Source organism: Choloepus didactylus, chromosome 4 (assembly GCF_015220235.1).
Source record: "Choloepus didactylus isolate mChoDid1 chromosome 4, mChoDid1.pri, whole genome shotgun sequence".
Taxonomy (NCBI): domain Eukaryota; kingdom Metazoa; phylum Chordata; class Mammalia; order Pilosa; family Megalonychidae; genus Choloepus; species Choloepus didactylus.
The window spans coordinates 184,052,712-184,077,485 of NC_051310.1; the positions used below are offsets into that span (position 1 = coordinate 184,052,712).

Genomic DNA, 24,774 nt, shown 5'->3' on the forward strand with positions numbered 1-24,774 from the left:
CTCTTCTAATTATTAGAACTTCTTTAAATTTTGTGTGCAGTTATTTCCAGGACAGCCAGTGGAAGTCAAAGAATCATGCTGATTCCTTCAGAATGCAGTGTTATTCAGAAAACATCAACTATATAAGCACTATAGTGGTCAGAACTTGAAATTAAGTAAAAGTATGTCTGAGGAGAAAAGTGCTGATTAACAAAAACGCATAACTTTCTCCAATTAAAAGGGATTGCATATATGGGAGTAGAAACATTATAATTAGGAAAATGATCTAAGGATTCTATATTGCTGGAGATGAGGTTGTTTTTTAAACATATAAATATAAAAATAACATATTCAGAACCCAAAAGGAATCGTTATTATATCTCCAACAATGCAAAGATAGAGAAAGCAGAAAGGGACTTCGTTCAGTTCAATTTTTGTAAATTTTATATTTTAAAAAATCTAGCTCCATTTTGAGAGCACTGTGGTACCTTGGTTAAGACTGTGGCCCTAGACCCATACATAGGGTTTAGTGGTTTTTGAATGACAGTTCCACTGCTTAAATAATGTTTGCCTTTGAGAAATTACTTAATGCTTCCCTCTTCCATTTACTTTTCTTTAAAATGGAAATACTAATATTTTCTATCCCATAAAGTTGTTGGGAATGATTAAAGAGGTTAATGCATACAGTGTGTCTCATATTCCTGCACATAGTAAATACTTAAATAATGTTAACCATTACTATAGCGAAACTGGCACATTCAAAAATTCTGTTTTTTTAATCATAAAATTTCAGAACTATAAACTTTCATGTAATAAGCCTAAAGATAATCATTTTGAAATATTAGCATTGCTAATATTTGATAAACTTCAATCTAATAACTTGAGAACAAACATGTTTAATATTAAAACTGAGATTTAGAAAAAAAAAACTCAATCCCTTCACATGGACAAACTAGAGTTAGGTAAATCAACACTTTTCAGAACAGAGGGTTATGATGTTCTTGGAGATTACAGCATATTTCTGTGCAGTTAGGAAAATGTAAATTCATGCCCCACTGAAAATATATTGACTTCCTTCATAAAAGTTAAACCTATTTCAATACTGACTTTTTTATTTTTCCATATTAGTTAGGAATCTGAGATAACAACTAACAAAAAATATGCTGAAATAATTCTAAAGTGAAAAGAGAAACATGTTTACAATACCATTTTGCAGAGGCAAAGGATTCAAGATGTAGGCTGATGAAATTAAAGAGAAAAAGGAAAAAAATAGAGGTATAAATGAGTACTGATGCAGGCATGGGACCATGATATGAATAATAGAGTTTATGAAGTACACTGCTGTCATGGTTAAGTTTATGTGTCGACTTAGCCAAGTTTTGATGTCCCGTTGTTTGGTCAAGCAAGCACTGGCCTGATGGTTAGAGTGAGGATATTTTGTGGACATAAATTATCAGTAAGTTGATTGCATCTATGACTGATTACACCTACAATCAACTGAGAGACTGTCTTCCACAATAAGAGAAGTCTTGTCTAATTAGTTGAAGGCTTTAAAAGAGAGGTGATGATTTCAATAGTCAGAAGAGAGAATGTCCATCGCTACTTCAGCCAGCCAGCTTCTCCTGGGGAGTTCATCGGAAACCTTCACCAGAGTTCCCAGCTTTCAGCCTGCCCTATGGAATTGGACTTGTGCATCCCTAGAGTTGTATGAGACAATTCTTATAAAAATTTCACTATATTTACAGATATTTCCTGTAGATTCAGTTTCCCTAGAGAACTCTGACTAAAAAAGCTTTTGTACCAAGAGTGGCTCTTGAGAAATAAAATCTTAAGGACGAGATTTATGAATTGGTTCTGAGATTTTTGGAGTTGGTTCTCTAATCTGATTAGATTGAAAATCACTAATGATGCTATATCAATACTGAAGATGGCACTGAGAGTCCATGGTGTAAGTTGGAAATAGAGATACACAAAGGATGACCACCTAATATGGCTACTCAAATGCTTTTAAGAGGCAAGGCTCTGGGTGAGAGTGTTTTTGACACCTTAAGAGAGTTTTGTGGAGTTAAAAGGCATACTGATCTAGGCTGGTTGTTCTTAAATATGCTGGATACAGTTATAAAAGAAAGGGATGAGTTTAAGGCTTCAAATTAGCAACATAAGTGTCACATGAAGGATGTGACAGTTTCTATGTGTATCCTGAAAGAAAATCATATTTCATGTAGCCACAGACTTGAGATTTCTGAAAACCAGACTTAGAGTCTCATTGTATAAGTGGCTAAATTATAAAGTAAATTAAATTCCCAACCTTGTAGGGTATCTGTTGTTAAAGTGGGAGCCATTAGGGGAATAGGATCCTGAAAACTGGGATGGGGACATACAGGTTGATAATGATGGTGGTGGGGACAGGTAAACCCTAGAGTCTCCTGAGTCTTTACCAGATAAACCTGTAATGGTCTGCCCTGAGAAACCGGTCACCCGACCTCCCATGTGTTCTGAGGAAACAATATCCAGACCTCCAGTCTACCCTGAAGACCAAGCCACCTGAACTGCAGTCTGCTATGAGGAATTTGCCATCCAACTTCCACCTGAAGAGATTAACCCTGATGTGTCTGATAAACCTGTAACCACCTCATCTGAGCAAACAGCCTTTACTCCTCCATCTGAAGAGATTAATTCTGTTTCACTAGATGAAACTGCAATGGAATATCCTGAGGGAAGTGGCTTGTAAGACTTCACTAATTCTTCTTGTCACTGACATTCACCACCCCACTTTACTTACAGACCTAAAACTAGACTGAAGTCCCAACAGGCCCCAAAAGGGGAGTTACAAAGTTATGACCTATGAGGAGGTGCACTATATTCCAAAAGAACTGTATGATTTCTCCAGTTTATATAGACAGTAATCAGGGAAACATGGGTAGGGATCAATATGATAGGTGTGGGATAATGGTGGAAGGAATATAAAGGAATATAAAGTTGGATCAGGAATTTCAAAGGAAGTGAAAGAAAGCCCTATTGCCTGATTCTTGGACTTTACACACATGTTAAATATATTAAAAATGGGTCAGAGACAAAATTTAATGAGAAGGATATCTCTGGAAATAATTGTGAGATGCAGCCTCTTCCAAACTCAAGATGGAAGGAGAAGAAACTGTCTCTTTTATCCCAAACCTATTAAGGGACTTTCCGTGGGCCATGGGAGCTTTGAAACATTTCCTCTGCAATGATGACTGACTCATAACTGAGGAAACTGAAACCTGTTTGGTGATAGAATAGAGGTGTTAGTCCACATTCCTTTATTCCCACAGAATTTACTCATAAGTGTTTCCCCTAGACAGATGTGAGTCACACAGAGAACTAGAGGTAGTGTAAGATCATCTTAGACTCTTTTTAGATGAGGAAAGAGAAAACCTCAGCAGAAATGGACTGGAAATGCAGTACAGTATACTCAGGGTATGAGGCTGGAATCATAATCCTCTAGCTGGAAGAGAGGTACATCTGCGTGAATCAAGAGAGGGGTCTCACATGGGCCACACAGGGAAAAAAATGCTTTAAACAGATAAGATCTCCTCATCCCACCTCAATCCAGGGGATGGGGCAGAACCTGGCTGCCAGGTGCTGAGGATGCGGCTGGAGAATAGAGGGAGAAGAGGAAGAAGTCCACCATACTCCTCCACCCCCCTTTCCCACCACAGGTCTCCAGCCCAAAGTGGACCCAAGCTGGGGAGGGGAGATATCTTGCATTAAATTAAGCTTGGAAATCCATTATTCTTTTGAAACAGGAATCAAAAACACTGAATGTTTGATTACCACTTGAATGCACTGTTGGACTCTGTATCTAAGAATGAGCATCTGAGTCCAGGGTCTTCTTGACATTTCTTCCTGAAGCAGGGGAAGATTAAGCCACTGAATAAATTAAAGAGGTCACAGGACATTACAATAAAGTCAATTATGATCATGTCATGATCCATGCTATATCAATTACCTTGAAGTGTTCTCTATTAAAAAAACCAAATTAAAAGTTCAGAAATATTTCTAGAGTTTTATTCTTACCTTCACTTTTGCTCTTATTCTGTGCACAGGTTTTCTCAAATGATAATTCAAATTCTATGCACAGAATATGCTTATGCATACTCAGTAAAACTAGTCTGTGGATCCTGACTTTATTAAAGAAAATAAGGGGAAATAAACTTAGGTATATTTCCCCTGTATACATGATACAGTTAATCTAAGACAATGCAGAGGTCTAAAAAATCAGAAGTCTTGAAACTTATTTCTTTGATGTAATAAAAAGAAAACTATTTTTACTTAACAGAAATCCTAGCCTCTGTAGGCAGAAATCAGATACCTCACATTATTGCAATAGTTTTTCTCCACACAGTTAAATCTGTGACCTGTCAACTAAGGCACTTTCTATATTCAGTAAGTTTGTATACAAACTTGGTTTTATGAATTATGTGAATGCTACTGCTGAGAAATCTCATTGGTAATATAACACAACTATGCAAATGTACACTTAAGATAAATTAAAGACAGAAAGAAATTGTAGATTGGAAAAATAAATTGTTAGGGCTTATTTATTTTAGGTCACTTGTATCAAAGTTGGAAACTGTCCTTTGAAAGGACACAAATGAAAATTTCTAGGTTGAGTAGGGAGTGGTAATTCATTCTTGAGTATATATTTGATGTGGAGTGAGTTAGTGCTTTACAGAGGGAGCCTGAGCAACTCAGAAATTTTATGCTGGACATTTTGCCAATTGCACATGGATCCAATAGAGTTCCAGATGACCCTATGGTGCAAACTGGATTTACCACATCATTTTTTTCTCAATGAAGTTCCTGTCCTTGACAAAATAGTGGAAAATAAATATTACATTATATCTATGATTCTTAAGGATAGATATAATTCTTTAATATCATAATCATTATAGCAATATTTGGTAAAATTATTTCATGGCTAAGTGGAAAGGCAACTTTTTTAAAAAAAATTTAAAAATATTCAAACAGAAATAATAAAACAAACATTGCTAACTTTGTACACCTTCTCCCTTTCTTTTTTCATTTTGCTTTTTTCTTTCTTTTTCTTTTTTAATTTGTGAAGGGGAACAAAATCTGATTACTTGACAGGAGTTAAAAGTAGTCTCATTTCACCAATATGCCATTTTAAATAGGAAGATCAGATATTTCCATTTGATCTGTCTTTTTTACACCCAAATATTATTCCTTTGTATTTCTATCTTCCTTTCATAACTGTAAACTCCTTTGAAGGTAGAAGTTAGGGATTTAGTCATTGATCTTTTCTCCAGCATCCCTTATATTTGCTGGTTCCTTACTTCATGGTAATTGCCCAGTAAAAGTCAGTTAAAAACAATTGAAATAAATATCACACTTCATTAATTCAAAAATCCTTATCTTTTTTGTAGTTTAACATTTCTGAACTAAGGATGCTTCTTGCATCCAATGGCCTCTTACAGTTGCTATCAGTTATGCAGCAGTGGTTACCTGACTTGGAAAAAAATCAGAGATAATATTTCATTACAATTCTGAATTATAAGTGTTCTGTAATAGTGCATAGAAAAACAGGCTCATAAAAGACTCTGAGATGAAAAGTGATTTAGAAAGTGTGAAAAAGTTTTAGGAATACTTTAACCAATTTATTTTACTTTTATTTTCTATTTTATGTATGCTCATGGGTGACATGGTTCAAAAGAAAACTTATGTATAAATAATCTAAAAGAAGTCTTTCAATAAGTAAGACATAACATTCATTATCATAAGGAAACACCATGCTGTAGATTAACTGGTGGAATGTTTTATTTTCTGAAAGTACATTAAATAATGGTATGTCTTGCAGTCAATAAATATTATACAGTTTGTAATTGTGTGGCAGATAGTGCATTATTCACTGTATCTTAATTTACACAATATAGTAATATTTGAATAAATAGAATGTATTTCATCATAAAATGTGGTCAGGTGTATATTTTTGATAGTTTGGGCATTAAAACAGTAACTATGGTCACTAAAACCACCATAATCTATATTCATAAGATCACAAATGTGAATTCTCTAATATGCTTCCATCATAATCAATCCCCTATCATGAGAGATTTTCATTGGTGTGTTAGAAGCATTCTCTTGGGCATAGGGATATGTATTTTAACTTTAGAGTTACCAGTGTCCATCTTTAACCTCTAATCCAGGACATGCCAGGTGATGTTAGATACACACAAGCATATGCTCTCCTTGCACAGAAATTTTTTATACTCTGAAATGGGATAGCATCTACTCTACCTGCAACACAGGTACAACTCACATGTAGCAACCACAGCAGAACATCAATGCTACCATTGACTTAAAAACCCAAATTTTGTGTCACTTCCTCAAATAAGGTATGTCCATCTATCTCAGACTTTCTCACATCTTCCTCTAATTTCTGCCTGTCATAACCCTACCCAGACTAAAAAGTCTAGTACCAATGTCATTATATATACCTAATAACTTTAGAAGACATTACAACTCCTTTTTCTTCATTCCTATAACATTGTTTATGCTTAGTGTGCCAGTTTGGATGTATTATGTCCCTCCAAAAGCCATATTCTTTGATGCAGTCTTGTGGAGGCAGACATATTAGTGTTGATTAGATTGTAATTCATTGATTGAGAGTTTCCATGGAGCTGTGACCCACCCAACTGTAGGTGATAACTCTGATTAGATAATTTCCATGGAGGTGTAGCCCCACCCATTCAGCATGGGCCTTAATTAGTTCACTGGAGCACTATATATGCTCAGACAGAAGGAGCTAGCTTGCTACAGCCAAGAGGGACACTTCAAAGAATGCACAGGAGCTGAGAGAGGAGCAGCAGCTTACAGAGACATTTTGGATACAGCCTTTGAAAGCAGACTTTTGCTCCAGAGAAGCTAAGAGAGGACAAACGACCCAAGAGCAACTGAGAGTGACATTTTTGAGGAGCTGCAGCCTAGAAAGAAATGTCCTGAGAGAAAGCCAGTTTCAAACCAGAACTCTGGAGCAGATGCCAGCCACATACCTTCCCAGCTAACAGAGGTTTTCTGGACACCATTGGCCATCCTGCAGTGAAGGTACCTGATTGTTGATGACTTACCTTGGACACTTTATGACCTTAGGACTATAACTTTGTAACCAAATAAACCCCCTTTACAAAAGCCAATCCATTTCTGGTGTTTTTTACTAAAAGCAGCATTAGCAGACTGTAACATTTATCAAATACCTACTGTATGGCTACTAATTTATATATTTTCTTTTCACTAACTGACAGCAGAATCTTTGAGGACAGGGCAGTGTTTTATAGATCCCTGTATATCCCCATAATTTAAAGAACTACTTATAATACAGTTCAATAAATATTTGTTAAAGATATAAGTGATAAATTTATTAAATTCCTAAAATAATATGTAATCTATATAACAGTACTTTATGCTTTATTCAACATTTGCATTTTAATCAAGTTTACTAAGACTATATTATGAAAAATATCCAATAGCATCACTAGGAATATATTATTACAACTATTAATGCAAATATAAAACACTGTTATTAAGATTCAGGATTTTAGCTTCCATTTACAATTATACACCATCACATTATTTTTAAGCAATTTCCAATGTATGTTATATATATATATTTTTTTTTAGAAAATAGTTTTATACAAAAAATAATTTGCTTTTAGATAGCCTGGCTAACCCAGAAACCTATGTTGTAATATTCTCAAAGCAAACTTACCTCTCACTATGATGTTGGTAGACTTTTTTGCAGGGTTTCCCACATTGTTGTTGGCGATGCAACTGTAAGTGCCAGCATCATCTGAGGTGATGGCAGGTATGGTTAAAGTTCCTCCATTCAAAACAGTCTTTTCAGGCAGAGTGCCAATGGACCTGACCCATGTGAGAGAGGGTGCAGGCTCTCCTCCTGTTGTAACACATACTAATGTTATGGCCTCTCCAGGATTTACAACTATAGGATCATCCACCAAGAGTTTAATTGACGGAGATGCTAAAAGACATAAACAAAAGAACATGCACCTATTTAGATATCCTATAACTGTATTTCTACAGCATGCTTCATATTTACTCATTCAAACAATTAGCGTCAAATTTCTTTTCTATTTTGCCTAAGTCAAAATCTATGACTCAAATTTAAACCAGATTTAATGGTTACAGATTTAATTAAATGGTATAAACATATAAAACTGTATTAAGAATTTTGCACTTGGAATGTGGAATTAAAATTTGTGTTTTCCTTGATTATGCTTCCAAAATTAGTATGACAAGAGAATTACAGTTTTAAAATAAAATACTCATTTCTCTTTTAGTGTTGACAATCGCTATGCATTTTTATTGTTCCCAGTAAAGATACTGTAGCTGTTTAACCCTTTTGTGTTCATGGTAAAGATGGTCAATTACTTAATTTTTGGAACATCCTGAGGAGAAATGTTAAATTTTTCCAAACTGAACACAGAGTGCAAGATGAAGGCGTGGGTTATTCCAGTGTCTTAACATGTAGAGGACCTGTTTTTTGTTCTTGAAAAGAATAGCAGAAAGATCTAATTTAAACTCAGTCCCCATACCTTACCCCCAAAACTTTCCAATCATACAGGAAGTGAGTGCTCATACACACTGCTCTAAAACTTAGAAACAAACAAACATAAACATAAATAAGAGATCAAAGATAGCTACCAAACTAGGCTATCACCCTAATGGTACAGGCTATAATAATCCCCTCACTGAAAATAAGTCCTTTGCAATCTTTTAGTTCAAAAATACAAAGATAAACATCCATTTCACAAAAATACTGTGTTACCGATTTTTCATCACTCAAAAACTATAAAAATCTCTGGTTCATGTACAACACTTTTAATTTTATTTGCTTATACTGCAGAGCCAGCCTAAATAGTGTATTCCTAAATTAAAAAAGGGAGGGGGGTGGGAATGAATTATACTGGTGTTTGCATTGAAACATTCAGAAATATTTTAGCTCAAGGTTAGAACTCTATTGTATGAAATCAATCCACATTAGAAACACTTAAAATGTTAAGTTGAAGTGCGTGAATTTTTTAGATATTAACTTCAGCTTAGGGTTGCAGGGTGATTTCCTAAGAATAAAAGCTAGACACCGTATGTGGTTCAATATTACCTGCCTTGTTAAAAAAAAAAAAAAAAAGCTATGGGAGAACAAGGAAACAATTCCGTATTCTGATTCTGTGGGAAAGGCACTACCATTTTGATGATCTTTTTAATCATCCTAATTGCACACTGGCCATTCTGACACCGTTTTAATATAATATGTCTTAACATTAGCCCTTCTGATGCATTAACATCAAGTTACAAAAGATTAATGATTAAAAACCTGTTGTGAAATGTACATAATTAAAATAATATACATAATGATCTTCAGTTTGATAGAAGAGAAATATCTTAGAGTTTTTTTTTAATGTTGTTAAACTGATGGAAGATATTACTAATTAATAATCTAAAAACATATATTATACAAAATTATTACTATATCATCATGAAAAAGTAAACAGAAAAATCCCCACATTCCCTATTTGTGGTAAACAGTATAATCTTACAAAGGTATTAGTTAAAATATAGCTTCCAACATTTACATCATATTAGCAAAATTCAATTGTTTTCTATCACGTTTTAGTAAAATTAAAATCCCCAAAACCTAGTAGCATTAATTTGGATTATGGAAACATGCAATGGTGACATTTGGCCAAGAAATATTTGTCCCTAAAATTGACCTGTATAAAGATGAGTGGTTACCTATTAGACACCATGTAAAGAAAAAGCTCGAGAGAATGCCAAAGTTTATAAAACCATACATATATAACAAGAAGACCACTGTTTTATCCACAATGCATTGCAGAATAATATTTCATAGCATTTTTAAAAATGCTTTCTTCTCCATACCTGATTTATAAAAAATGGGAAGATATGGCAAAAGAGATGAAGTGTATAATGAAAACACTGGGTGTACATAAGGTAGAAATCGAAATTTCAAAAAAGCAACTGGCAGAACCTATGGAAATGAAAGGCACAACACAAGAGATGAAAGACATAATGGAGACATACAACAGCAGATGTCAAGAGGCAGAAGAAAACACTCAGGAACTGGAGATCAAGAAAACTGAAAGCCTACATACAAAAGAACAGATAGAGAAAAGAATAGAAAAATATGAGCAATGTCTCTGGGAATTAAATGACAACACAAAACACAGAAAGGTACATGACATGGGTGTCCCAGAAGGAGAAGAGAAGGGAAAAGGGGAAGCAATACTAGAGGAATTACTGCCAGAAGCAATACTAGAGGAAATAATCAATGAAAATTTCCCACTTCTTATGAAATACATAAAATTGCAGATCCAGAAAGCCCAGCATACCAATGCCAAGACACTTAATAATCAGATTATCAAATGTTAAAGAAAAAGAGAGAATCCTGAAACCAGCAAAAGAAAAGCAATGCATCACATTCAAAGGAAACTTGATAAGACTATGCGCAGATTTCTCAATAGAAATCATGAAAGCAAGAAGGAAGTGGTGTGATGTATTTAAGATAGTTAAGATACTGAAAGAGAAAAACCACCAACCAAGAATCTTATATCTGGCAAAACTGTCCTTCCAATATGAGAGAGAGCTTAAAATATTCTCTGACAAACAATGACAGAGTTTGTGAACAAGATACCTAGTCTACAGGAAACACTAAAGGGAGCACTGCAGACAGAAAGGAAAAGACAGGAGTGAGAAGTATGGAACACAATTTTGAGAGCTAGCAGCACAAAAATGTAAGTACACTGAACAATGATGACTGTGAGTATGGTTGAAAGAGGAAGGTTAAGGGCATGTGGGACACAAAAGCAAAGAGGAAAGATAAAGACTGGGACTGTATAACTCAGTGAAACCTAGGATGCTCAATGATTGTGACAAAAGATACAAATATGTTTTTACATGAGGTAGAACAAATGAATGTCAACATTACAACGTGTTAAAAATAGGGTGAGATTGGGGAGAAAATACAGTCAATGCAAACTGGAGACTATAATTAACAGAAACATTGTATTATGCTTCCTTTAATATAACAAAGGCAATATACCAAAGCTAAATGTATATGGCAGGGAATATAGGGGAAGGGTATGGGACTCTGCATTGGTGATGTTGTCTGACTATTCTACTTTAGGTTAATGCTGTCTTTCCTTTTGTTGATTCCTAGCTGCATGTTTTGTTTTTGTTTTTTTCTCTCTTTCTTTTTTTCTTTTGTCTCTCTACCTTCTTTGGCTCTTCCTCCTTCTTTGTGGAAGAAATGGAGATGTCCTTATGTAGATAGAGGTGATGGTGGTGAATACGTAAATACGTGACTATACAGGGAACCGTCAATTATTTACTTAGGGTGGAATGTCTGGTGTGTAACAAAACTGTGTTAAAAAAATGGGTTGATGAAGAAACCTTGAGGGCACTACATTGAGTGAAATAAGACAGACACAGAAGGACAAATATTGCAGGGTCTCACTGATATGAACTAATTATAATATGTAAACTCATAGGCATGAAATATAAGTCACCAGGATATAGAACCAGGCTAAAGAATGGGGACCGGTTGCTTATTATGAGCAGAATGTTTATCTAGGGTGAACTTAAATGTTTGGAAATGGACAGAGGTGATGGTAGCATGTGTGCGAATAGCTAACAGTGATGATTGGTGTGTGAAGGTGGTGGAAAGGGTAAGCTCAGAGTCGCATATGTCACCAGAAGGAAAGTTGGAGGTTACAAGATGGGAATGTATGAAACAGTGAATCTTGTGATGGACAATGTCCATGATTAACTACAAATATTAGAAGTCTCTCTCATGAACTAGAACAAATGTATGACACTATAACTAAAGGTTAATAATAGAAGGGTGTATAGGAAAAAATTTATACCTATTGCAATCTATATACTACAGTTAGTAGTATTTTAACATTCTTTTATCAACAGTAACAAATGTACTATACCAACACTATGAATCAATAATGGAGGAGGGTGGTTAGGGGTATGGGAGGATTTGGGTTTCCTTTTTTTTGTCTTTATTTCTTTTCTGGAGTAATGAAAATATTCTAAAAATTGAAAAAAATTAATTGTGGTGATAGATGCACAGCTGTATGATGGTACCATGGGCAATTGATTGTACACTTTGGATCTTTGGATAATTTTATGATATGTGAACAATCTCAACAACAACAACAAAAAAACATTGTCCAAGTTAGTTTTCTTAAAGACGGCAGGCATTTCCTATGACTACCTCTGAAATTAGAAATAGCCCTAAATGGCCACAACATGGTTAATGATTTAAGCCTTTAAGAATATTCACCTTATTTCTAATATAAAAATTTTCTAATTTTAAATCTCAAAAAGATAAAGACCAAATTATTGTAATTTTTTTCTAGTGTCTTAAATTTGATTCCAGAAATGTTAGCTTTTTAAAACTATGAGGTTTTGCTCAAGGACAATAAATACTTTAGGTTGCATTAAGCTTAAGTATAAAGTACTGTCCTAGAGAAAAAATAAAATTAAATAGGAAAAACCATAAAAAAAATGTTGTTTATTATTGAAAATATTTTAAAGAAGAGTGTTCATTTGGCATAGATCCTTCCTTAATTTGGGGGACTATTAAAGAATAATGCAAAAAAGTAAAAACAGTCTGGGCTTCCATAGCCCCTTATTTTCCTTTTGATAGCACATTGTATAATATTATCCAGGTTCCTACTATGGCTTTTCAGTCAGAAGGAAGGTACAATGATTGTATTCTCTGCAGTATGGCAAGACAGTTAAACAGTAAGAGCACACATTCTGGAGAGGCATACCTGGGTTCGAATCTTGATTCTGTCATTTAGTAATTCTATGAACTTGGGCAAATTCTTAATTCACTGAGTACCTCAGTTTCCTCATTGCAAAACCAGAGGAAACCAACTGGAGCTCTTTGACAGCATGGGATGATTTAACACATGTATAGTGCTTACAATAGTGCCTACCACAAAATACGCATTCAAAAAGAGTTTTCTTTTGTCATTATTCTTATTATCAGCCTGGTAGCCTGGTCCAGTGCTTAGTACATAGTGAGTACTTAAATATTACTAAGTAATTAAATATAACTAAGTATTTAAATATTTAAATATTAATAAGGCAAATCAATAAGTGACCAAAGGAATAAATGAGTTTAGCATAAAATATGAGTCACAATAAAGTACAATTTTTTTTTTTTTTTTTTGATGCCTATGGCAGGGATATTTTAGCAACCTTTGGAGCTTTGGAAGTCTCACAGAACATATTTAAATGCATCCATATTCCACTTTAAACATAATTTATAAATATATATTATGAATATATATACAATATATATGTGTGATTTTAGTTTAATTTATTCAGTTTTATAAGTGTCTTGGAAATGAAGGAAGATGAAGGTCAATTGCACTAAATCATATACATTAGGTGCATGTTCAGTAAATGTCTACTGCATGAGTTCACTGAATTATTCCATTGCTATATAAGGGTAAACATGTAAGGCCTCATCGCTTGCCTAATAACCATGAGAAAATAGCATTGTTCTATACTAAATTGCAGGATCTAGAAGTTCATTCATTCTTCATAGCAACTAGTAAGATAGGTTAATATTTCAATGTCATTTTAAGTAGAAAAGAAAAGAAACATGAAGGCTGAAAGGGGACAAGAGAAACACTGAGTGGAACAGTGTGTGATTTTTTTACTTGAAATATTCATCAAACCAAAGTAAGAAATAGAAAAAAGTGAAATACATAAATTAAACAAAGAAAATCTTTCAATTAAGCAAAGCATTTAGATTTAAAAGCATGGATTTTTTAAAACATAATTTACAATTATTACAAAAACCTGGTTCAAATTAGATCAAAATAATTCCCCTAACTCTGCTTTTAACATATCACACACATGGGCACACACACCATGCCAGCTCCAAACATTCTTTATGGACGCAGCCTTCTAAATAGCTGTAGTACTAGTCAGGCTTTCAGACTGATAATCTGTCAGCATTTAACGATGGCAGGACAGGTTACCACAGTAGTTGTCAGAGACTTGACTCTCTTCTTGAAAACAAGCACAACATTCTAGCATGCTGGATTTCCTGTGGTGAGGATGCACTCATATGTGAACATTCAAACATATGTATGCATGCACATATACACATACACATATGTGTACACACGTGTGCATGAACACATGTATACATAATACACATGCATGCATATATGTGTATGTGTAGATATGCATTGATCCTGGGAAAGATATGATGAGTTAAAATGTCAATAAGTGAATAAATAAACATCAGGAAAGAAAGGAAGAAAGGAAGGAAGGAAAAAAGGAAAAAAGGAAGGTGTGAGGGAAGGAGGGAAGAAAGGAAGGAAGGAAAGAAGGAAGGAAGTCTGTGGTTTCTATCTGACAAAATTCTAAACTCTTATTAGATGAGGTAGATTGAATTATATAATCACATTAATATTAATGTCATTCCTGTGAGTGTGAACTTACTAATAGAACCTTTTGAAGATGTTATTTTTAGTTAGGGTGTGGCCAACTGAATCAAGGAGGGTCTTAATCCATATTACTGGAGGCCTTATGAAAAGAAAAAAAGTGGAAGCCAAAAGTCAAAGGTCACAAAGGAATAAGCTGGAACTCAATGGAAACTAGAAGAGCAAACCTCTGCTTGTTACCTTTCTTTTTTCCCCCTTTCGGTCAGGTATGCATTTTCAATCCCTTGCTGCCAGGGCCAGGCTCTTTCCTGGGAATTATGTCCCACATCAACAGGGAGTCATTTCCCAGGAAGTCATGTCCCTCGTGGGGCGGGGGGTTAACGAATTTATTTACTGAGTTGGGCTTAGAGAGAGAAAGGCCACATCTGAGCATTAAAGAGGTTCCCTGAATGTGCCTCTTAGGCATAATTATAGGAGGGCTCAGACTCCCATTTAAACCCTAGTTTCACAAGAGCAAGCCTCAAGATGAGGGCCTGATTTATTAAGTAGTGGGTTCCTAATTTCACTTAATGTATATTCTATCCAAAGATAAATGATCAGTTTCTTACATTATCTTCACTTATTTGTACAGTCATCAACACTCTCAACTTCAAACAATTATCATAACATAATGCATCCAAGAGCTCTAATCAGCTGCTAATTATTCATACCTACAATTAGTGTAGTGCTAGTAAGATATTCCTATTAAATATAGTCTTTAATCTATAATGGGCATTTTTTCCATATCCCACTGTTGTTAACCCTCTGCACCAGTGACATAACTTGTAAGTATATCATACTAACACTTGTTTAGGTTTGTGGTGATACTCTGTGGGTTACATAGCTTTAAACAACCATTTAGGAACATGTTTGACTTCAATGCATCACTGATACTTATAATCCCATTAAGAAACAATAGTTACATCTGACCATTCCCACACCATTAAGTTCATCCTCATTATCATATCTGTACATATTAGATCATCATTCCCTCTTCATAACCTCTATGTCTAGGTCGCTTATATTCTACATTATAAGACACTTATTTTACATTTTTCACGAAGTTCACGTTAGTGGTAGCATACAGTATCTCTACTTTTGTGTCTGGCTTATTTCATACAGTATCATGTCTTCAAAGTTCATCCATGTTGTCATATGTTTCACGCCCTCATTTCTTCTTACTGCTGCATAGTGTTCCATCGTATGTACCTACCACATTTTGTTTATTCACTGATCTGTTGAAGGACATTTGGATTGCTTCCATCTCTTGGCAATTGTGAACAATACTGCTATGAACATCAGTGTGCAAATATCTCTTCATGTAACTGCTTTCAGATCTTCTGGGTATATACTAAGCAGTAAAATTGCTGGATTGTAGGGTTACTCAATATCTGGTTTTCTGAGGAACTGCCAAGTTGTCTTCCACAGTGGCTATGCCATTAGACAGTCCCACCAGCAATGAAGAGTGCTGATTTCTCCACATACTCTCCAACATTTGTAGTTTCCTGTTTGTTTAATGGCAGCCATTCTTATTGATATGAGATGATACCGCATTGTGGTCTTGATTTACATCTCCCTAATAGCTTGTGAAGATGAACCTTTTTTCTTGTGTTTTATAGGCATTGGTATTTCCTCCTTGGAGAAATGTCTTTTCGTATCTTTTTCCCATTTTATAATTGGGCTGTTTGTACTATTGTTGTTGAGTTGTAGGATTTCTTCATATATGCAAGACATCAGTCTCTTATCAGATTTATGGTTTCCAAATATTTTCTCCCATTGCCTTGGCTGCCTCTTCACCTTTTTGACAAATTCCTTTGAGGTACAGAAGTTTTGATTGTGAGAAGTTCCCATTTATCTATTTTTTTCTTTCATTGCTTGTGCTTTGGGGATAAGGTCTAATAGTAGGTCTTGGAGATGTTTCCCTACATTTTCTTCTAGGAGTTTTATGGTACTGTCTCTTACATTGAGGTCTTTGATCCACTTTGAGTTAATTCTGTATAGGGTGTGAGGTAGGGGTCCTCTTTCATTCTTTCAGATATGGATACCCAGTTCTCCCAGCCCCATTTGTTGAAGAGACTGTTTTGTCCTTTCAGTGAATTTGAGGGCCTTATCAAAAAATCAGTCAACCATAGATCTGAGGACCCATTTCTGAATTCTCAATTCAATTCCATTTATCAGTATGTCGGTCTTTGTGCCAATGCCATGCTGTTTTGACTACTGTGGCTTCATAGCACGCTTCAAAGTCAACCAGTGTAAGTCCTCCCACTTCATTTTTCTTTTTTAGAATGCTTTTAGTAATTCAAGGCCCCTTTCTCTTCCAAATACTTTTGGCAACTAGCTTTTCCAAGTCTGCAAAGTAGGTTGTTGGAATTTTGATTGGTATCACATTGAATCTTTAGATGAGTTTGGGTAGAATTGATCTTAATGACATTTAGCCTTCCTATCCATGAACACAGAATATTTTTCCATCTTTTTAGTCACCTTCTGTTTCTTTTAGTAAAGTTATGTAGTTTTCTATCTATAGAACTTTTACATCTTTGGTTAAGTTTATTCCTAGGTACTTGATTTTTTTAGTTGCTATTGAGAATGGAATCTTTTTCTTGACTGCCTCTTCAGTTAGGTCATTTCTAGTGTATAAAAGCATTAATGACTTATGTGCATTAATCATGTATCCCACCACTTTGCTGAATTTGTTTATTAGCTCAAGTAGCTGTGTCACAGATTTCTTAGGGTTTTCCAAATATAAGATCATATCATCTGCAAATAATGAGTTTTACATCTTCCCCAATTTGGATGCCTTTTATTTCTTTGTCTTGCTGGATTGCTCTAGCTAGAACTTCTAGCATAGTTTGAATAATAGTGGTGACAGTGGGCATCCTTGTCTCATTCCTGATCCTAGAGGGAAGGCTTTCATTCTCTCACCATTGAATACTATGCTGGCTGTGGGTTTTTCATATATGCCCTTTATCATTTTGAGGAAGTGTTCTAGTTTGCTTATGCTGCCAGAATGCATAACATCAAAAATGGATTGGCTTTTATAAAATGGTGTTTATTTGGTTACAAACTTACAGTCTTAAGGCCATAAAGTGTCCATCAACAAAGGGTACCTTCACTGGAGGATGGCTAATAGTGTCCAGAAAATCTCTGTTAGTTGGGAAGGCATCTGGCTGGCATCTGTTCCAAAGTTCTGGTTTCAAAATGGCTTTCTCCCAGGACATTCCTCTCTAGGCTGCAGTTCCTCAAAAATGTCACTCTTAGTTGTTCTTGGGGTGTTTTGTCCTCTCTTAGCTTCTCTGGAGTAAAAGTCTGCTTTCAAAGGCTCTCTCCAAAATGTCTCTGTAAGCTGCAGCTCCTTTCTCAGTTCCAGTGCATTCTTCAAAGTGTCCCTTTTGGCTGTAGCTCCTCTTCAAAATGTCACTGTCAGCTGCACTGAGTTCCTTCTGTTTGTTTATATGACTCCAGTGATTTAATTTAGACCCACCCTGAATGGGCGGGGTAACACCTCCATGGAAATTATCCAATCAGATTCATCATCCATAGTTGGGTGAGGTGCATCTCCATGGAAACACTCAAAGAATTACAATCTAATCAACACTGATAAGTCTGCCCACACAAGATTACATCAAAGATAATAGTATGTTGGGGGACATAATACATCGAACTGGCACAGGAAGTTTCCTTCAATTCCTACATTTTGAAGTGTTTTTACAAAAAAAGGATGCTGAATTTTGTCAAATGCATTTTCAGCATCTATTGAGATGATCATTTGAGTTTTTCCTTTTGATTTGTTAATGTTTTGTATTACACTGATTGATTTTATTATGTTGAACCACCTTTACATGCCTAGAGTGAACCCCACTTGGTCATGGTGTATGACTTTTTAGTGTGTCCTTGGATTTGATTTGCAAGAATTTTGTTGAGAATTTTTGCACTGATTTTCATTAGGGAGACTGGCCTTAGTTTTCCTTTCTTGTAGTATCTTTATCTGTTTTTGGTATTAGAGTGATGTTGGCATCTTAAAATGAGTTAGGTATTGTTCCAGTATCCTCAATTTTTGGAAAGAGTTTGAGTAGGAATGGCATCAATTCTTTTTGAAAGTTTGGTAAAATTCCCCTCTGACACCATCTGGCCATGGTCTTTTACTTGTAGGAAGCTTTTCAATGACTGATTGGATCTCTTTACTTGTGAATGGTTTCTTATGTTCTTTATTTCTTTTCTTGTCAGTTGTTCTAGTTTGCTAATGCTGCCAGAATGCAAAACACCAGAAATGTATTGGCTTTTATAAAAGGGGGTTTATTTGGTTACACAGTTACAGTCGTAAGGCCATAAAGCATCCAAGGTAATACATCAGCAGTCGGATACCTTCACTGGAAGATGACCAATGGTGTCTGGAAAACCTCTGTCAGCTGGGAAGGCATGTGGCTGGTGTCTGCTCCAAAGTTCTGGTTTCAAAATGGCTTTCTCCCAGGATGTTTCTCTCTAGGCTGCAGTTCCTCAAAAATGTCACTTTTGGTTGCACTTGAGTTATTTATTCTCTCTTAGCTTCTCCGGAGCAAGAGTCTGCTTTCAACAGCTGTCTTCAAACTGTCTCTCATCTGCAGCTCCTGTGCTTTCTTCGAAGTGTCCCTCATGGCTGTAGCTCCTCTTCAAAATGTTACTCACAGCTGCATGGAGTTCTCTTTGTCTGTCAGCTCATTTATATGGCTTCAGTGACTCAACTTAGACCGACCCCGAATGGGTGTGGCCAACACCTCCATGGAAATTATCCAATCAGAGTCATCACCCACAGCTGGGTGGGGTGCATTCCAAAGAAACAATTGAAGAATTACAATCTAATCAACACTGATAATGTCTGCCCACACAAGATAACATCAAAGATAATGGCATTTGGGGGACACAATATATTCAAACTGGCACATCAGTCTGGGTTGTTCATGTGTTTCCAAGAAATTATCCATTTCCTCTAAATTGTCTAGTTTGTTGGTGGACAGTTGTTCAAAATATCATTGTGTGTGTGTGTTTTTTTTTTTAATTTCTTCAGGGATCCACAGTAATGTTCCCCCTCTCATTTATTATTTTGTTTATTTGGGTCTTCTCTTTTTTTACTTTGTTGGTGTAGCTAAAGGTTTGTCAATCTTGTGATCTTCTCAAAGAACTAACTTTTCATTTTATTTATTCTCTCTATTGTTTTTCTGTTCTCCATATCATTTATTTCTGCTTTAATCTTGTTATTTCTTTTCTTCTACCTGCTTTAGGATTAGTTTGCTGATTATTTTCTAGCTTCTTTAGTTGTTCCATTAGTTCTTTGATTTTAGCTCTTTCTTCCTTTTTGATGTATCCCTTTAGAGCTATAAATTTCCCTCTTAATACTGCCTTCACCCATAAGTTTTTATATATTGTGTTCTCATTTTCATTTGTCTCTAGATATTTAGCAATATCTCTTGTAATATCTTCTTCAACCTACTGATTGTTTAGAACTGTGTTGTTAACCTCTAGATATTTGTGAATGTTCTAGATCTTTGATGGTTTTTCACTTCTAGTTGCATTCCATTGTGATCAGAGAATGTGCCTCAAATATTTTCAACCTTTTTAAACTTATTGAGGCATGTTTTATGTCTCACCATATGATCTATCCTGGAGAAAGTTCCATGAGCACTAGAGAAGTATGTATATCCTGGCAATTTGGGATGTGATGCTCTGTATATGTCTGTTAAAACTAATTCATATATCACATGTTTAGGTTCTCAATTTCCTTATTGGTCCTCTGTCTGGTTGATCCATCTACAGGAGAGAGTGTTGTATTGAAGTCTCCAATGATTGTTGCTTCCTTCAGCTTTGCCAATGTTTGTCTCATGTACTTTGGAGCACCTTGATTGGGTGCATAAACATTTATGATTATTTCTTCTTGTTGAATTGCCCCTTTTATTAGTATATAGTGTCCTTCTTTGTCTCTTATGACATCCTTGCAATTAAAGTCTATTTTATCTGATATTAGTATTGGTACCTCTGCTTTCTTTGGGCTGCAGCTTGCATGGAATATTTTTCTCCATCATTTCACTTTCAATCTCTTTGTGTCACTGGGTCTTAGATGAGTCTCTTGCAAATAGCATATTGATGGTCCATATTTAATATATGTAATCCATTCTGCCAATCTGTATTTCTAATTTTGGAGTTTAATCCATTCACATTCAATGTTATTACTATGAAGGCACTTCTTGAAACAGCCGTCTTATCCTTTGGCTTTTATTTGTCTGATCTAGTTTTCCCTCTCTTTATTTCCTTTAAGTTTCCATTACTAATACTCTTTAGTTCTGTGCCTTTCTCCAGACCTTTCTCTCCTGTCTTTTTTCTCAGCTGGTAGAGCTCTCTTTAGTATTTCTTGTAGGACAGGACTCTTGTTTATAAATTCTCTTAGCATTTGTTTGTCTGTGAAAATTTTAATCTTTCCCACAATTTTGAAGGGGAGCTTTGCTGGATAAAGAATTCTTGGCTGGCAGTTTTTTTCTCTCAGAATTTTAAATAGGTCATACCATTGCCTTCTCACCTCCATGGTATCTACTGAGTAATCAGTACTTAGTCTTATGTTGTTTCCCTTTTATGTGGTGAATCACTTCTGCCTTGCTGCTTTCAGAACTTTCTCCTCTTCAGCATTTGACAATCTGATCAGAATAAATCTCCAAGGGGTTTTATTTGGATTTATTCTATTTGGAGTTCATTGTGTGTGTGTGTGTTTTTTTTTTTAATTTCTTCAGGGATCCACAGTAATGTTCCCCCTCTCATTTATTATTTTGTTTATTTGGGTCTTCTCTTTTTTTACTTTGTTGGTGTAGCTAAAGGTTTGTCAATCTTGTGATCTTCTCAAAGAACTAACTTTTCATTTTATTTATTCTCTCTATTGTTTTTCTGTTCTCCATATCATTTATTTCTGCTTTAATCTTGTTATTTCTTTTCTTCTACCTGCTTTAGGATTAGTTTGCTGATTATTTTCTAGCTTCTTTAGTTGTTCCATTAGTTCTTTGATTTTAGCTCTTTCTTCCTTTTTGATGTATCCCTTTAGAGCTATAAATTTCCCTCTTAATACTGCCTTCACCCATAAGTTTTTATATATTGTGTTCTCATTTTCATTTGTCTCTAGAATTTGTCTTTGAATTGCATATTTATGTCATTTAGAGTGGTTGGGAAGTTTTCCCCAACAATGTCTTTGAATACTCTTCTCAGCTCTTTACTCCTTTCTTCACCTTCTGGAACACAAATGATCCTTATATTTGTGAGCTTCATGTTGTCCATCATTTCCCTGAGATCCATTTCAAATTCTTCTATTTTTTCACCATTTGATTTGTGCTTTCACATTCCATCACCCTGTCTTCAAGGTCACTAATTCTTTCCTCTACCTCTTCAAATATGCTCTTATACATCTCAAGAATATTTTTAATTTGATCAACAGCATCTTCTTTTTTCATAAGGTCCACTATTTTATTTACTCTTGCAAATTCTTCTTTATGCTCTTCTAGAGTCTTCCTCATGTCCTTTTTATCCTGAGCCATGACATTGATGTTTGTATGCACTTCTTTGATTAATTGCTCCAAGTTCTGTGTCTCCTCTGGCTTTTTTATTTGGACATTTGGGTTATCCATATCTTTTGGTTTCTTCATATGTTTTATGATTTTCTGTTGTTTTTGGCCTCTTGGCATTTGGTTATCTTAACAGGGTTCTTTTAGGATATGCAGGATTATTTGAACATTTATCTATAATTTGGCAAAGCTATACCTTGAGTGCACTTTCCCTGACCAACCAGCAGATGGCATTCTTGGGCCACCTCTTCCCCTTAAGCCAGTACACCCCCACTTTGTCTTGTCTGTGTGCAATAGGGACTGCCAGCCTTGTGGGTTGTGGGCAACCCTGCTCAGTCTGGCAGGCAGTACTCTCCAGGACACAGTGGTCCCAGCCATTACCTGGGCTGCAGGTAAAGTACTCTTGGGCTTCAGAGCTGTGTATCTCACCCTCACATGTCCCACAATCCCTGTCTGCCATGTGCCCAAGAGTCCCTGGGATTGGCAGAGGGCTCCTGGCACTTCCATGTGGTGCTCTCGCCTCAAGGCTATGCACATTCCAGGCTTCTGTGGAGGAAGAGTGGATGCTGTTAGAAGCCCACCAAATCCCAAATTCCCCCAAGGAAGCTCTTGGCTGTGGGGCTGTGAAGGGATATCTCCTCAGCCAACTGTGAAGATGGCTGCATGGGGAATGGAAATCTGCTCCCTTCTGTGCTCATCTGTCTGTTCCAACTGCCAGTCCCTGGTACAGGGGCCCTAGGCTGTGGGGTCTGTGAAGGTTTATAACCCAAGCCAAGTGCTGAGGAGGGTTTCTGGGGCATGGAAGGGTGCTCCCCTCCACACTTGTTACCTGGCTCCAACCACCCATTCCCCAGCAGTGTTCTGGGCCAAACACACACCAGCCTTAAACACAGTTTCTTGGTTTCTCCATGTATATACTATGGGTGTAGAAGTCCCTGCCAAGCCAGTGGAACCCTGAAACTGCTGTTTTGGAGTGCTTTCTTTCCTTTATATAGTGTTTTTCATGGGGGAGAGTTTTGCCCTGTCTCTCCTAATTCAGCATCTTCCTGGAAGCCCTATAACTTTATTTCTAGTAATTTTGGCTAAGGTTAGTTCAGAGCTAATCTTAAATAATAATGTTTGAATAGATTTAACTCTGTTTATCCTCTGTATGCTCCTCTGAATAATGAGGAGATTCTGCTAGGTAATTTCTAAAAGACTGCCTAGACCAGATTTCTGCATTAATTAGGAGAACACCTGGGCACATAGCCCCCTAACTCCATTACATATCTATGCTCAGGATATTCAAATGTGTACATTGATTCTATGACCGAGTAACAAGAAGAAATCCCATTAGTAGCTTAGTTAGCCATTTCAATGAAATCACCAAAAAACTGACTAAAAATAGAAGAATGCAGCTATGTTTTATTTTAAGAAAAGCTGTTAATTCAACACATATTCATTAAGTGCCAACATGCTTTCTCCTAGGCTTTGGTGTTAATAGAAATTTTACTGTCTTGGAGTTTACAATTATAAGTAGACACTTTTAATTCTAGACACTCTTCAAAAAACTTTACATATACTGCCTCATTTAATTGTATGAAGGATTTACTATTATTACCTTATTTTACTGATTGTCAATCTTAGAAACAGAGGGTTTAGATAACTTGCTCAAGGTCACACAGCTAGTAAGTGGTGGAGGTGATATTCTAATCCAGGCAAGATAGATACAAAGCTGACATATCAATACAAAATCTGTAATGAAATAAATACAGGTGATAATTTCCAAGTTTTCTTTTCTCTTTATTAGAGAAGTTGTGGGTGTACAGAACAGTCATGCATAAAACACAGGATTCCCATAGACCACCCTATTATTAATAATTTGCATTCATGTGGAGCCTTTGTTACAATTGATGAAAGCATGTTTTCATAATTGTACTATTAACTATACTGCATGGGGTCACTGTTTGAGTAGTGTAGTTCCATGGTTATTAAAAAATTTTTTATTGTGTTACTATTGATACAATCTAACATCTTCCCTTTTAGTCACATTTAGACATATATTTCAATGCTGTTAATTGTGTCCACAATGTTGTGCCACCATTAACACCAACCATTTACCAAAACATTTCCATCATTCTAAATAGGAACACTGTATATGTTAAGCCTTAATTTCACAGTCTCTATCCCCACCCCATCCCCTGGTAACCTATGTTCTAGATTCTGAATCTGTGAGTTTGCTTATTCTAATGGTTTGAATCAATGAGATCATACAATATCTGTTCTTTGTGTCTGACTTATTTCACTAAATATGATGTCTTCAAGTTTCATCTGTGTTGTTACATGTATCAGAATTGCTTTCCTTTTTGTGGCTGAATAATATCCTATTTATGTTTTTATCCACATTTTATTTATCCATTCATCAGTTGATGGAAACTTGAGTGGCTTCTATCATTTGGCAATTGTTAGAAATTCTGCTATGAAAATCATTGCGCAAATATCTGTTTAAGTCCTTTGGGCTATATAACAATGGTGGATTGCCAGGTCATATGATAGTTCCATACTTAGCTTTCTGAGGAATGCCAAACTCTCTTCCCTAGTGGCTGCACCATTTTCCATTGTCCAAGCAGTGCATGGGTGTTCCTATTTCTCCAACACTTGCTATTTTCCTTTTTGAAAAAAAGCAGCCATTC

The 24,774-nt window shown here is 35.7% G+C and overlaps 1 protein-coding gene across 2 annotated transcripts in view; it reads right to left on the reverse strand.

Annotated features, from left to right (window-relative positions):
• The window catches only part of MDGA2 (MAM domain containing glycosylphosphatidylinositol anchor 2), a 1,012,098-nt gene that overhangs the window by 329,541 nt on the left and 657,783 nt on the right, over positions 1–24,774 (reverse strand). Inside the window, exons 1-2 of one of the 2 annotated variants that reach the window (XM_037834934.1) lie at positions 22,484–22,569; positions 7,745–8,014 (exon numbers count right to left, since the gene is read on the reverse strand). In XM_037834934.1, the coding sequence (XP_037690862.1) occupies positions 7,745–8,014; positions 22,484–22,562 (349 nt within the window). In that variant the 5' untranslated portion in view covers positions 22,563–22,569. Of the gene's footprint in view, positions 1–7,744; positions 8,015–22,483; positions 22,570–24,774 lie in introns of those variants that run through there. The other variant, XM_037834933.1, reaches the window with a different exon arrangement.